General features: G+C 43.2%; 1 protein-coding gene across 3 annotated transcripts in view; it reads left to right on the top strand.

Moving 5' to 3' along the window:
* Window positions 1-2,000: 2,000 nt before the first annotated feature.
* Mon2 (MON2 regulator of endosome-to-Golgi trafficking) overlaps window positions 2,001-15,410 on the top strand; it is a 74,370-nt gene continuing 60,960 nt past the window's right edge. For 2 of the 3 annotated variants that reach the window (XR_013106402.1, XM_076920371.1), the window contains exons 1-2: window positions 2,250-2,510; window positions 9,919-9,982. Coding sequence is in view for 2 of the 3 variants with exons in the window: in XM_076920371.1 (XP_076776486.1) it covers window positions 2,400-2,510; window positions 9,919-9,982 (175 nt within the window). In the remaining variant the exon portion in view is untranslated. Of the gene's footprint in view, window positions 2,511-9,918; window positions 9,983-15,410 lie in introns of all 3 variants that reach the window. The other variant, XM_076920372.1, reaches the window with a different exon arrangement.

Raw genomic sequence — 15,410 nt, 5'->3', positions numbered from 1 at the left:
CTGAAGAGGTCAGCTCAGGAACTTTGGAAAATTCCACCAGACCCCTCCCCTCCTGGAAGAGAAAGGTCATAGAACACTTAGGTGCTGCTCCCCTCTGGAAGGGAGAGGTTAACTAACATTCCTCAGACCCCCCCACAGAGTGTGGGGACCTGCAGGTGGGGAAGGCCCAGAGCATGTGGACACATTCCACAGGATGGACCACTGGCCACCCACAGACAAGGGAAGTCCCTGCTACCTCATTTCCTAAGACCAATCAGTTTAAAAGTCACACTGTTCTGCCAATCATATTGTGCCTAGTTGCTGTTTCTCTAGAAACTTATAAAAGCCCACTGAATGAGCTGTGTGGGGCTGCCACCTCTCCTTTGGGTGCAGGACAACCCCAACACATTGGAACAATAAATTCCTCTTGTTTTTTGCATTGATTCTTGGTTCCACATGATTCACTTGGGGGTCCCCAGTAAGCTAAGGCTTGCCAGAATCTTACACCACCTCAAAGAAAGTAAGACCTACTCTGTTCTTTAGCCAAATATGAATGACCAAGACCCAGGGACATGGATTCAGGTTGCCCCCAAAACCATCATCCAACACAGTAGCATTTTCATAAAGTTTTTATAATAAAGAGAAGAATCTCTTAAAAATCAAGGCATTTTATAAATGCATTAGTGCAGTGGTTCTCAACCTTCCTAAGGCTGTGACACAGTTCCTCGTGTTGTGCTGACCCCCAACCATAAAAGTGTCTTTATTACTACTTTATAACTATAATCTTGCTACTATTATGAACAGTAATGTAAATATCTGATGTTCTTAGGCCACCCCTGTGAAAGGGTCCTTCCACTCAGAAGTTGAGAACATCAGGTAGGTGAGTTACAGCAAAACTGGAAAGTTTCTGTCATGGATCTCAGGGACTGTCTGATAGCGATTGCCTTTCAGTCACTGGAGTTAGGAATCTGATGGCACCTTCCAAAAAGATAACAAGGATGTTAGGTCACACACAGAGATGACAGCAAATGGATACTTGGGGGCAAAAGATAACCAAGATAATTAAATTCTAGACTTGTAACATTCCAGTTTCCCATAATCAAGACATTCCAGTCAGTTTTATAGAATCTTCAACACAGACACAGTGTCCGCCTCTTTCAACTTCAATCCACACAGGCTGGCTGTGCTCATCAGAACAATAACCTGAAATTATTTTTGCTTCCTGCTTATTTTACAACAGAGAAATGTCTTGGGTAAACAGAGAGGAACCAGGATCATTGAAAAAGCTCATGTTAGCTTTTGCTTTACATCTATTTGGCACTTCTGATCTAATGAACTGGTTCCTTATTTGAGCCTCAATTACCTAGTATGTTCCGGGTATCAGTCTAGGAGGTGGGGGCGGGGGTGGTGGTGGAGCGTGGAAATAACAGAAACAAAGCAAAATAAAAGCATAAAAGGGAACTGTCAGCGAGGAAAAACAATTGGTAGAAGGCGGGAAGGGGGTGGCAAGGAGGGGAGCGGGAGGAGTCTTATAACAGATAAGAAAAATAAGGGACTACTCCGCAGTAAAATAAGCCAAAGGCGATTTGTACAACTCCGCAGAAAGATTGTCATTTAGGTCCTCAGGCCGGGGAGGTAGGAGCAAGACGCTGATTTTTGTTATGGTCCGGGGGTGGGGGCCGGGCTCAAGGAGGCAGAAGTGAGGGTCAAGACAAGTTCATTATTTAAAAAAAAGCAAATATTTATAGCATAAGCGAATGGAACACAAACACACGGAGGGAGGAACCCCGATCACCCACAGGTTACCAGCCAGCGAAAAGGAAGCAGGCCGCGCCTGCGCAGATGTGCGGGCTACCTGCGTGGACGGCGGGGGCGGGGCCCCGCACTGCCCAGCTGGAGCTTGTCCGGGCTTCTCGCTCAGCCCCGCCCCTCCAGAGACTCGCCTCCGGATTGGCCCGGACGGGGGCGGGGCCCGGAGCCCGGAAGTGCGGCTGACGTGTCCGGGCCGCGCTCGGAATTGTGGGCGACTCGGCTAATGGCGTCGGCGAGTCTGGGCACCCGGGGCGGGCATCGCTGAAGCTTGTGGCCAGCTCGGCCGGTGACGCCCGCCGTGGCCGGGCCCCGCGGCAGCGGTAGGGACCTGCCTGCCTGGTGGACTCCTGGGTCGGCGCCGGTGGAGCCTGGTGGGGCTGCACGGTTGCGGGCAGGTCTCGGCGAGCAGCCGGCGGCGGTGCGGGGCGGCCGCGGGGGAGCTCGGGCACACCTCGGGGGACGCAGCCCAGCTCCGGCCGTGTGCCCGCCGAACCCCGGGCTCCGGCTGCGGAAGGCTGAGGAGCCGCCGGCTCGCTGCCGGCCGTGCAAGCAGCTGACAGTGCCTGCTTGGTAGTGCCGGTCCTAGATCGGCTGGGACCTGGGGGACCATGTCCTGCACCAACAGCCCCGAGGCTGTCAAGAAACTGCTGGAGAATATGCAGAGCGACCTGCGGGCCTTGTCACTGGAATGCAAGAAGAAGTTCCCACCTGTCAAGGAGGTATGCCTCAGACGACGTCAGGGGGATCAGGGGGAGCGTCGCGAGCTCTCCCTGGTCCTAGTAGACCGGCATCCTCGATTCCCCAGCCCTATACTAATTTTCATTCCGCCAGTTAGCTTTAAGTCGGTGATTGTTCCACAAAGGCTGTTTGTAGAGTTCCTTGGAGGGTTCCAAGGGGATTTGATTTCTTCCGTTCTCTTGTCATGTTTATTTCGGAATGAAGTTCCTTGAGTGAGCCGATTTAGTAACTCGAGTCAGGTGTATTGCACCTAAAAAATGAATATCCACCTCTGTAGCGGAATCTGTACTCCATACATACGTGTGCGTAGTGCATGGATATCACTCGCCTGGAAACATTTCCTTCTGGCCTGTGTTATTCAGCCTAACTCTCAGTCTCATCGTCGTGATAAACTAGAGCACCTAGATTACAGCAACTGGTCAAGGCCTATGATAACTATGTTAAACCCTCCACAGGCCGTATTCTAGTAGGATTTTTCACAAAACGAATGCACCTGAGTATAGCCTCTTGGGTACATAAGGTTTGTTTTTTCAGCTGTAAATTGGGTTAAAATGTGGTACCAGTATAGGTGGCCAAACTTTTAGTCCCAGTACTCAGATGCAAGCGGATCTCAGTGAGTTAGTGGACACCAGGACAGCCAGGGCTATATAAAGAGACCTTGTTTCAAAAACTGATGATGGTGGTGGTGGTGGTGGTCACGGTGGTGGCTCACAGGAAAAGTATCAGGAATCTCAATATATGCTAATAAAAATTTCCAGATACTGAGTTGAAAATTTTATTTTAATCACTAATATCTGACTTTTTTTCTCTTAAGATTCCATTTTTTGTTGAAATATTTTAAAAACTGCCCTTTCACATTTTAAAAATAATGCAATTAAGGAGGCAGGCTTGGCAGTTAAGAGCACTTGTTGCTCTTCCAGAAGTCACTTGTTCAATTCTCAGCACCTACATGGTGTCTGGCAACCTTGTATAATTCCAGTTTCAAAAGATCAGATCCCCTTCTTCTAGCCTCTGAAGACACCAGGCACACATGTGCTGTACAGGCATACATACAAGCAAAACACCCATACAAATAAAAGTGAATAAATCTAAAAAAAATTTAAAAATAATGTAGTTCAAAGATATGTAAAAATAGTTAATTTTATTTCCTAGTTAATATAGTTTAGTATACCTGCAATTTAACATACTATTTCCTATTAAAAGTTACAAGGTGAGTTGATAGTTTTCCACTTACAACTATTTTTATGCTTACTGTAAAAAGTTTTCTAATCAGAACTCGACTAGTGAAATTTAGAATGTAGACTTCTCAGGAATCTTGAAGTTTTCTGTGAGTGCCTTGCTTCCACCTGTTTTCAGCGAATTCCAGTTTCTTTATTGAGCTTCTACCCAGGATAGAGACCATAGGTATCACTTTGAGGAAGATACTATGTTTTATTTCAGAGAACTACTAATTTGCTTTGGCATTGATTTTCTTTGTTGTCTATTATCTGTCTGTTGAAAGTAATAGCAGATAATTTTAAAGAATTAGGCTGTGTTACCAGGTACGATGGTTCACACCTGTAATTCAAGCTCCCAGGATGATGAGGCAAGAGGGTGGATATGAGTCTGAGGCCAGCCTGGGGCTACAGAGTGGGACCCTGTTGGACTACTTCCACTTGTGCACATGTGCGCGCTCTCTCTCTCTCTCTCTCTCCCCCCACTTCCTCTCGATCCTGTTGAACTATCCCTACTTCTGCACATGTGTGCTTTCTCTCTCTCTCTCTCTCTCTCTCTCTCTCTCTCTCTCTCTCACACACACACACACACACACACACACACACACACACACCCTACAAAGACAGAAAGGTAATTTTTACTGTAAAAAGTCACTTAGAAAACATCAAATCCTACTGTAGTCTTAGCAGTAATTTATAGAACTGTTCACAGTCCTAGTAAATCGCGGTAAGAGCTGTGGATCCTCTGTGCTTTAACCTTAGAATTTAATAATTACCTTCTGTGATATTTTAATTGGGAAAAAAACACTCTTCCAACAGGTAACTTACAAAGTTCTAGAACTCACTCCATTCCTAATCCAGGAACTCTGATTAAAGCTCCTTAGTTTCTACTAGATCACTGCCCAGATAGCTACTCAGTAATTGCTTCCTGTCTTTGAAGTGATGTCTCTAATCTACGATTTTGTATGTGGTACATGTTCCATAAGGATTTGCTGAATGAAAAATTCTTACTGGGGCTGGACAGATGACTCAGTGGTTAAGGGCACTGCCTGCTCTTCCAGAGAACCTGGGTTGATTCCCAGCGCTCATATGGTGCTCTAAACTCTGTAACTCTAAGAGGACCGGATGCCTTTGTCTGGCCTTCACTGGCACCGGGCACATGAGATCCACATACAGGCAGACTCACACTGTCACACCTGGTGATAAGCACCTTTACTACAGGGCCATCCCGCAGGTCCCGTCTCTCTTGCTATCAAGAATCTTGAATCAGTAAGGCATAAATAACAAGCAGTGGTTCCAGGCAGTGTACTTGGAAGCTTTCTGTTATCAGTTGGCGCCTTGGCAGAGTTTTTGCCTACATCAGAGGTTCCCCATGGTAGAGCTTTGGTTCTCTGTTAATGGTGGCTGCTGAAGACCTGGTGACAGAATGCCTTCTTTGCCACAGCAGGGTTCTCTGTCTGTTTTTTTATTAGGGCTCTGAGGCTAAGGTTCTTGGCTCTGTGTGTGGATTCAGACCTCATTTTCAGGACAGTGAAGAGTAGAGGCTGGATAATGTAGCTGTGCTTAGTGGAAAGCTGTTTTAGTGTAGAAGTTTATAATGTAGTACTGTTATTCTCCTTGGTGGGTGGTCATTCTTTCATGAGTGCAATAGAATAAATCCTTGTTTTATGTATTGAAATCATAAGAACAGAGACAAACACATAAGTATTTGCATTGTATCGATCACTTCATGGCATTGTGCTTTGATGACATAGAAATAAAAGACACTGTGACTTCAAATCATCTTGAGTCTTTTTCTCTCTTTTCTCTGAGGTGGCTTACTTTTAACCAAGTACAAAGCAGGTTTGTACTGTTAGTCTAGACAAGCTTATTAATCTTTTAAAAGTAAAACATGGAAGCCCGGCATTGGTGGCGCTCGCCTTTAATCCCAGCACTTGGGAGGCAGAGGCAGGTGGATTTCTGAGTTCGAGGCCAGCCTGGTCTACAGAGTGAGTTCCAGGACAGCCAGGGCTACACAGAGAAACCCTGTCTTGAAAAACCAAAAGAAAAAAAAAAATAGAGTAAAACATGGCAAAAAACTTAACGAAAATAGAAACTACCTTTATTTTCATGAAGTTAACTTGACAGAATAAAATATAACCTTTACAACAGTGTAGGAAACTTTGCATCTTTTAACATTCTACTTTAAATATTTTATGGCTAGGCAGACCTAGAACCTGCCACATAGAAGGCTGAGGCAAAAGGATCTCAGGTTCCATACCAGACTAAGCTACATGACAAGACTCTATCTCAGAAGAAAAAGAAGGCAAGTGTGGTATCACCCACAGCACTTGGGAGGCAGAGTAGTCAGGTCTCTGAGTTTGAGGCCAGCCTGATCTACATATCAAGACACCGTCTGAAAGAAGAAGAGAATGAGATAAATCAGTACTTCATTTTACACATGAGGAGGTTCAGAGGTGCCAGTAAGATGGTGAAGCTGGAATGTGGAGGGACTGGCTGTAAGTCTTCTCCTCTTCCTGTAATAGCATCCTGCAGATGTCTCCCTGTTACCACTGTCTGATCACATCAGTACTTAGGGCTGTCGACTGTTCCTTCTGCCTTAAAGCTTTCTCAGTTTGAGTTTTGTAGCACACTGTTAGTGTGTCTCCTCTCTCAGGGGTCCTGTTGTTTATGTGTGAGCATATCCTGGTTTGTCTCCAATGCTTTCCTCATACTCTTCCCTGCATGTTGCCGCTGCCCTTGCTTTTGGTCTTAGCATGATGCCAGTGGTTATCTGTGTCATCTACTCTGGTTTCCATCAGCCTGTGTAACACCTACCAGAATATCTTCCGCATAGTTCTGATAGACGTGTTGTCACTGACACCCTCTGCGAACAGCCCTGTTCCTTTGTCTTGTTACTGGTTGCATCACGTTGCTTATGTTATGTGTATGGCTGTCTTTGCTCTCCTGCGGCTCCCTGTCCTTACTGGCTTTCTTTTTCTTCCCCATTTTCTCATGTGAGATTTGGGGTTTGCATTTGTGACTGTGTAAATGTTGTAATTGTAAGAAATATAGAGTTTCTTCTTTGTTTCCTGTTGTTTGTTTTGTTTGCCTGCTTCCCTACTTCAGTGCTTCCTGCAGAATAGGAAGTACACTGTGACTAAATTAAACCTCCAACCCAGAGAGGGTGTTCTTTGCTGTGTCTATATATACTTAGTTTGTCAGGGATGCCGCAGTTCTAGTGAATTTTTCTTTTTAGAAGATTTCCCTACACTACTTAGTTTTGAGAAACACTTCGTTTGTCTGTTTGCTCATTCATTCATTTGCAGTGTTATGTATTGAACCCGAGAACATGTATGCTAGGCAGCACACTGCCAGCCTCCTACCCCACAGCCCATAGTTCTGAGATATGCTAATAAGGTGGACACAAGCGGCCCGTTGACAGTTAAGGCATTGAATATGAAGGACATGATAGATAGGGAAAATAAATTTGAACTGACGTGTGGAAGTAAGAGGAAAAACTCCAAGATGTCTTAATGAAACAGACTTTGTGATTATAGTTGGAATTTGTGGGATGAAGATGCTCACGTGCATGGTTAGAGGGCAGATGGGTAATGCTACTGTTCAGAAGTAAACAAGGATTTGAGCAGATGAAACACGGTTTACTGGCTAAGGAGGTGGCAGTTCAGAGTAGAGGAAGATGGCGGCTTATTTATTTGTTTATTTATTGTCTTGAACTTAAGTATAAACACTCAAGTTGATTAAGTCATGCTGTTTAGGATATGGGTCAAGAACAGAGATATAATTTAGGATTCTTAAGCATTTTGAAAAATCTTTAAAATAAAATTATGGGATTGGTCAGGAAGAGTTTTTGGAGTCAGAATGATGCCAGGCTCTTCTGGGTGGTTCTGGAAAGGAACTGGAGAAGTACAGTGACTGAAAGAGACTCATGTCAAGTGTGAGGAATGCAGCAGGGTGTGAAAGACTTCCTCTGTCTTCCCATCTCTCAGTGCCCTCAAAGACATACCCGCATCATCTATTCAGGTCTTCCTGAACTGGCAACTTTTCCCTGACTCTTACTGAACTCAGGAGAAAAATTAACTGTGTTTACAGTTGATTTATACAGTGAGTGATCATAGGAAAAACTTTAATTTTTTTATTAAAATTATAAAAGATCTGTTTACTTTTATATGTGTGGGTGTTTTGCCTACATGTTTGTCTGTGCACCATGTGTATGTATTTCCATGGAGGCCAGAAGAGGCTGTTAAATCCCCCGAAGCTGAAGTTATGGGTTTTGTTGAACCCAGGTCCTCTGAAAGAGTAGCCAGTGCTCTTAACTGCTGTGCTGAGCTGAGCTGTTTGAGCTTTGTGCTAGTGTTTCACTTACAGCCTAACCTGGCTCAGCAGGGCGCCCTTCCTGCCTCCTTCTTCCTGCTTAGTGAGAGTAAGGTTAGCCTCCATACCAAGCAAGAAATCCTTTCTTCACGAACCCTTTAAGCCTTTGACTTTCCTCGCACTTCCATGCCTTTGTGCGTAGAAACTTGGTTTTTAAATGCTTTAACCTCCACTCTATCCCACCACCCACCAGAGGTAGTGGGAAAGAAAGGCTATGGGGAAGTGGACCTGTTTAGAAAGGTTCTTTGGAGGAACTCCCATCTGTGTTATCTGGAAATCAGCAGTTCAGTTCACAGGTCAGCAGCAGCAGCTCCATCCATTTGCAGACACACCACAGATACACCAGCAGTCCAGTTCTGTAGAGTCGGGTTAGCAACAGCAGTGACACAACATAACAGGGCTAGCCAGGCCTCAGCCTTGGTTCAAGTCAGAAGCAGGGACCAGGAGGGATGCCGGAAGTTCTTGGCTGTGCCTCTCTCAGGGAAGTGAGCATCAGCAAGGACACGCGACCCACGAGCACTGCGCAGTTAGAGCACTGCACAATTAGCCGTACCAGCAAGCCAAGCTCTGCCTCTGCCACTCCATGGAGACCTGTTCATAACCTCCAAATATGTGTCCTCCACGTGTCCTGCTTCAGCACAGTTCTTGCCTCTGCACTGTATCCGGTCAGCCCAGTACATGGAAGAACTACAGCACCGGAAGGTTTTTGGTGCCCTTCTCTCTGTGGAGTCCTGAGAAATGGAGCTCAACCACACAATGCAAGGCGGACCAATACATGCATGTTGTTAGCATAGAATCCTTCATCACGTAAACTTTCACATGCTTGCTTTAGCAGAACATCCTCTCTCCTGTGTCTGCTTCAGCATAATTGTTCCTTCATGAGTCTGCCTGAGCCTTTCACACCTGTGCTCACTTTAACAAAACGTTCCTTCATGTGTTTGTCCCAGCAAAATACCATCCAACCGACTTTCCAAAGATCCCTCAAGTTTCCACTTCACTAGACTATGTAGGCCGTGCCAGCATTACTGTGGCATGAATAAGATGACAGTTGGGGTTGGGGGACTTTGATATATGTATTTTAAAAATAAATATGTTTAGTAAAATTTTCTAGCAACACAAGTTGTAAACAATGGGGAATGATGGGTTAGGTCTTAATGTCTAAGGCAGCAAATAGTCTGGTGATTCCTTAAATTTAGAGATAATGCGACCCCCCCCTCATGTGTATGCACGTGTGTGTGTGTGTGTGCTGTGTGCACTCGTGACTTGACATTCGACTGCAGCACTCGCATTGGGTGGCTCACAAGCACTTATAACTCCTGTTCCCTGACCCAGTGCTCCCTCTGGCCTCTATGGCTCCCCACAAACCTACGTATAAATAAAATAAATCTTTAAAATATAGAAAAGAAAAAATAGAATTGGCCGGTTAGTATGTGACAGTAATTTCACTTGATTTTGAGGCTTTGCAGTATGCATAGAGAGAGGGGAGGTGTGTGCAAAGAGAAGAGTCTCGTTCTTTTTGTTGGGTTTTGTTTGTTGTTCTGTTTTCTGAATATATAATTCTGTACAGTGTTCAGGCATTCCAGGTATGCCTTAGAGCACACGACACACCAGGCACAGTGCACTGTGCATGTGAGTAACCCAGATGACGGGGGTCTGTTATGTGTTGTGTGTGTGCCACTACTGGGTCTCTAGTGTTTGCAAAATAACCATGGTAGTAACTCTGTGCTTTTAATTTTGTGTTTATTTCTCACACGTAATTTCTGTTTATAATAAGTTTTATTCTCTGTTTTTGTTCCTACAGGCTGCTGAATCGGGAATAATAAAAGTTAAAACAATAGCTGCAAGAAACACTGAAATTTTGGCAGGTAATTTTTTTTTGCATATGAATTCAATTAGTACTGAAGATTTTACTAGTAGTTAAATAGACTCTTAAAGCCATCAGTTCTTTTGAGCATCTACTTCCTGCAGCCGAGTATGTTATTTATGATACAGAACATGTGAATGTCCCTAAATTGTGAACTGATTGTATTTCCCAGAGGTGAAAGCTATAAAAGTCCTTGAAATGAGAGCCCTTAAAGCAACCAGTTCCTTCCAGTCCAGGATTTTCTTACTCATCTTTGCTTTCTCCTCCACCACTACTAAGCTGACACTCTTTACCCATGGAGAGCATTCACTTGACTGTCTTCGCTGTGTTGATTGACAGGCTTGTTCCTAGCACATCTTTAGTGACACATGGACAGTTGATGAAGTGACACTGGACGTGTACGTACACTGACATACAGTTTGAGTTCTGGACCCAGGGCCACAGTCACGAGATGGAAAAACAAGAAAACAAAGGGCTTTGTTTGCTTTGTGCTTGCTAGCCTTTGTTGGACTGGGTTTTCAGGAGGGGTTGCCAAGGGCTCTCTGACTGGCTCTCCTCCGTCTTCTCTTTTGTCTTCCTTGGTCCATTCTGTCCTTGCTCAGTAATGAGCATGGGTGAGCTGGGAGTTGGAAGTCTTAGAGAACAATATATTGTCTGTCTTCTTGGCTCAGCAGATTAAGGTACCTGCTTAAGCAGCAGGATCAGATCGAATCTGGGGTGTTTGCAGTGTGCCGCCATGGTGTTTCAGGGCTCCACGCTAGTTCTCCTCCAAGTGCTTCATGCTCAATGTCAGCTTCCATCCTCAGACCTGCTGTATGTCAGCTCCATCAGTCTTCCAGGCCAGCAGTGCTGGAGAAAGGCAGGCTTGGCGACACAGCTTAAATATTACAGTCTGTATATAAAACTTAACTTAAAAAATTAGGAGTTTCTAATTTAGAGATGCCGTCCCGTTACAACATGAAATAAAGACTTGGACAAGAGTGGATCTTCCTTAGGCTTCTCCGCTTGACTGGAAATTGGCCAATAGGCTAATTTTCCTAAGTCGTAATTTTCTCCCATGGCTTCTTCCTTGTTACTTAACTGTTTATCAAACACGATACTTTTATGGCACTTCGCAGCAGGGAAGTGTGTATGGAGGAGGGTAAAAGCCAAGGTCTGTGTTTGGGACTGAAACAGTGGACAAGGAGGTTTGGGAGGTGCATGTTGGGTGATCTGGTTGCTCATCCTCTGTGAGGAAGTGCATGTTTAAAGGTAACTTGTGGCCTGGACTTTCAAACATGGAGACTTAGTACACTTGAATCAGAGTATCATTGTAAAATATTTACCTTTGCTGGTAGTGTCATAACAAACCCTTAATTATTCTTCAGTAATACTTTTCATTGTTCTTATAGTTGATAAAAGATCTTCAAAGAATCACTATGGATTCTGGTATTGTGTACAGAGTGAAATTTCTAGTTAATTAAGCTTATGGAAGAATAAGAGATTTTAGAGTCGTTGAGATGACTGAGTGGGTGATGGTGCTTGCCCCAAGCCCGAGGACTTCCCTTTGATGTTTGAGACCCACAGGATGAGAGGAAAGAACGAACGATTGCAGATTGTTTTCTCACTTCCTCACGTGTGCTGTGGCACAGGCACACCCCTCTGCACACAAAATTATAAATAAATAAAAATTTTAAGGAATAAAACATTTTAATATGTAGCTGCACTGTTGATTTCATTGTAATATAGGTAGCCATATTTCACATCACAGATCTTTATTCTTTAAGTTACATATTTTCTAAGGCCATTTATTTAAGGAGATAAATCAGCATTTAAACTTGTCCTAGCATGTTTTTTTATTATTATTTTTTTTTACTTTTGCTGCATATACATCTACATGCCTGAAGAGGGCGTCAGATCCCCTTACAGATGGTTATGAGCCACCTTGTGGTTGCTGGGAATTGAATTCAGGACCTCTGAAAGAACAGCCAATGTTCTTAACAGCTGAGCCATCTCTCCAGCCTTACCCTAGCAGTTTATAAGATGGATTTATAGTAGTTGATACCTACATATATACACTTCATTGATATCTTGTCATTTTGAAAGTCAAAGGCTCTTACAAAGCTTTAAACTGGTCAGTATGTAGTTTCTAAATTACCTTGTTAGTTCAGAGTACAGTTGATACTGAGAAAGATTTTAATATTTTAATTCCCTAGGAAGTTTTTCTTTCTTTTTTCTTTTATAAACCGTGAGATTATGGGATACTAATTTGGTCCTGTAACAATGATCAAAGTTCCTAAACAATTGTGGACACTCCAGTGAACCAGGATGTGAATTCTTACACGTCTCTGTGTGTTCAGAAGCCATGAGGAGTTAGGGTGAGAGTTAGAACCTTTGATGCCGATCCTCACGCCCGCTTTAGTGATGGTCAGCGCAGCTTCCAGGATCAGCCTCTGCCTTACACCTGCTCCTTTCTCAGCATCCCCTCTTATGTCTGCTTCTCTTTGTCCTCTCTGCTGTCATGAAGGCTGGCATGAGTGGAAAGGCTGTACCAGGTAACGCCAGCCTGACCAGAGCGCACACCTTTACCTCCGCCTTCTGTACCACACGGAGAGTCAGAGATGACAGCCTGAAGATTTCCAGTTACAGAGCCAAATGCCTGAGTCTCACACTTGACTGCTCTCTACACCTGATTCATTATCCTAGATTACAAGCTACTAAAATTCGAGAAGGCACGTGTAACATAAAAGTTAGATTCTGCTTTTTAATGTATATTTTTAGCCGGGAAATCTATCAGGTTGTAAATCTTAAAAAGTTCTATATCTAACTCTTTAGCCCAAACCCTAGTGGTTACATTTACCATGGCTGCTTTCAACTAGTGTCAGTACGCATATGTGAAACCTTAATCATTATCTGTGTCTGTGTTAGTTTCAAATGTCTCTAAGTAGCAATGAGCAAATGTACTTCAGATTTTTTTTGTGACATAAAAAACAATTTACCTGTTTGTTTTAGTAGTTGTATCAATATTTGTATTTGTGATATCTTTTATGTGTGTGAGTATTTTACCTGCATCTCTGTATATGTGCCATGTGTGTGCCTGATGCCCAGGAGTAAGCACTGGATCTCCTGAAACTAGAGTTCCAGGCAGATGTGAGCCTCCGTGTGGGTACTGGGAACTGAAAGAGGGTCTTAACTGCTGAGCCATCTCTGCAGTTGTGTACGTGTTTACCACCTGTAGCACACATGCCACAGAGTCCTTGGAAGTGAAGCATTGCATGAGAGCCGCAGGAGGAAGAAAGATGGCTGCAGAGCTTCATCTGCAGCCTCTGCTTCCCGTGGTCCTGCGTCCCACTGGCTCGCCTGCTCCCTCACGGATGTGTTCCCTGACAAAGACTCTTCTAAAATGGCATGCTGTCTAAAGCTAGAGCCAGCATTTTGTTCCTTCTGTTGCTGTTATTTATCATATTATCTATGAGCCTTGAGCCCTTCCTCAATGTAGGCTGCAGATGATGTCACAGAACCAGCCTAATGTTTTTTGGGTATACACTTAGAGTGCTGTCTGATCATAAAGTCTGAAAAGGGACTACAGGCACTCTCTGGCCCTGGTGTCTCCTGGAAATCATTGTTGTGTCAGACATTTGTGAAGACCAACTTTGTCAGAATAGGTTCATGTGTCACTAGTCTAACTGATATGTCATGATGAAGTGTAACTGGAAGAAACGCAGAGCTGTTGGCAGCCAGGCATGGAGGAGATTCAGGGGCCAGGTCCTGAGGACCAGCACTGCTTGGAAGAACAGGAAGAGAACAAACCATTTGCTGTTCTTTGGATTCCAGGAGGACTTAGTCACAGTGGGAAGGAGGGAGCTGGAAGTCAGGTGTGCACACATCTTAACTGCTGAGACCGCTCACACTTGCTACATCTGGGAGCTTTCTGGTGGGATATTTAGGGTCTTGTATTAAGAATAAGATGATGCCATGTGCAAATAGGGATATTTTGACATCTTTTCTATTTTGTCCCTTTTATTTCTTTCTCATGGTTTATGGCTCTAAGATTCTGGAACTGTATTGATTGGATAGGAATGGGAAGGAAAGAGTGGGCATCCTGGCCTGCCTCCTTATTTAAAGGAGCTGCTCGCACCCTTCCCCGTGTAGCACAGTGTCATGTGTAAGATGGCCATGGACAACGAGTGGCCTCACTTGTGTTGGAACGTGTTGTGCTCTTCACTGACTACCATAAAGGGATGCTCAGCCTTGTCAAAGACTTCCTGTGTCTGCTGAGAGAGTCACTTGATTCTTGTCCTCACACCTACTTATGTGCTCTGTTAAACTTGTCGATTATACATGTTGAGTCATCTTTGTATCTTGAATGACGTGTATTTGATTATGATGTATGTTCTTAACACTTTCTCAAATTTGGTTTGTATTTTATTGAGAACTTTGGCTTGTCTGTTCATCAGAGAAATAGGACAAGAGTGTTTGAACTCATGCTTTTGTTAAGTTCTTACCTGGTTTTGTATCAGAATAATGCTTGTGCTACAGAGTAAGTTTGGTACTGTTCTTCTCTTTTCTGCTTGAGGAGTCAGCATGAAGAACACTGGTGCTAGCTAGCTCTTTGATAAAGGTTGATAGAAGGTGGCCCTGGTCCTGTCCAGTCTTAGGCTTTCCTTTTTCAACACTCTTTATTACTACTTCAGTTTTGTTATCTGTTATAAATTCACTTAAGTTTTTTATAGATTCTTGAATTGATTTTCATAAGTTATATCTCTTAGGAATTTATCCATTTCTTGAATATTTTCAAGTTTATTGGAAGATGTATTTTCAAAATATACTTGAATAGTGCTCTGGATTTCATTGGTATTTATGTTCCATTTTTCTCTGGGTTTATTAGTATTTTTTTCTTTCTGTTTTTCTTTGCTTTGTTGGTTCTATATTAACTTCTCCCCTAAACTTTATTACTTCCTACCTTCTGTTTTGGGGTTTCGGTTGTTTATCTAGGACCCTGAAGTTCAGTTTTTTGAAATCTTTGTGTTGTTAAAATGTAAGCGTTCATAACTATAAACTTCCAGTCACAACTGCTGTCTTTGCTATTGTGGTGCTGGTTGTTTTGTTTTCTTTTATTTTTGTGTTTACTTTTTGCATCTCTAATAACTTGTACTATCAGTTGCATTTGATTATAGGAAAATTTTGCTCCTGATTATTTTAATTACCCACTGGCCATTAAGAATGTGTTGTTTGATATCTAAACATTTGTAGCTTTTCTATGATTTCTCTTGCTACTAATTTCTAATTTATTTCATTATGATTTTATAATATACAGAATTATATCAGTTCAAAAATCATATTTTAATTGCATACTTTGATATTTTTGCAGTGTTGTGAAATTATTGTCTCCAGGTTTGAGTTATAACTTCCATGCCCAAGAAAGTCAGGAGAGAAATAGGAGAGAAAGC

This window comes from Arvicanthis niloticus, chromosome 22 (assembly GCF_011762505.2).
Source record: "Arvicanthis niloticus isolate mArvNil1 chromosome 22, mArvNil1.pat.X, whole genome shotgun sequence".
In the NCBI taxonomy this organism is placed as follows: Eukaryota; Metazoa; Chordata; class Mammalia; order Rodentia; family Muridae; genus Arvicanthis; species Arvicanthis niloticus.
This window is presented reverse-complemented; position numbering and strand designations above follow the sequence as displayed.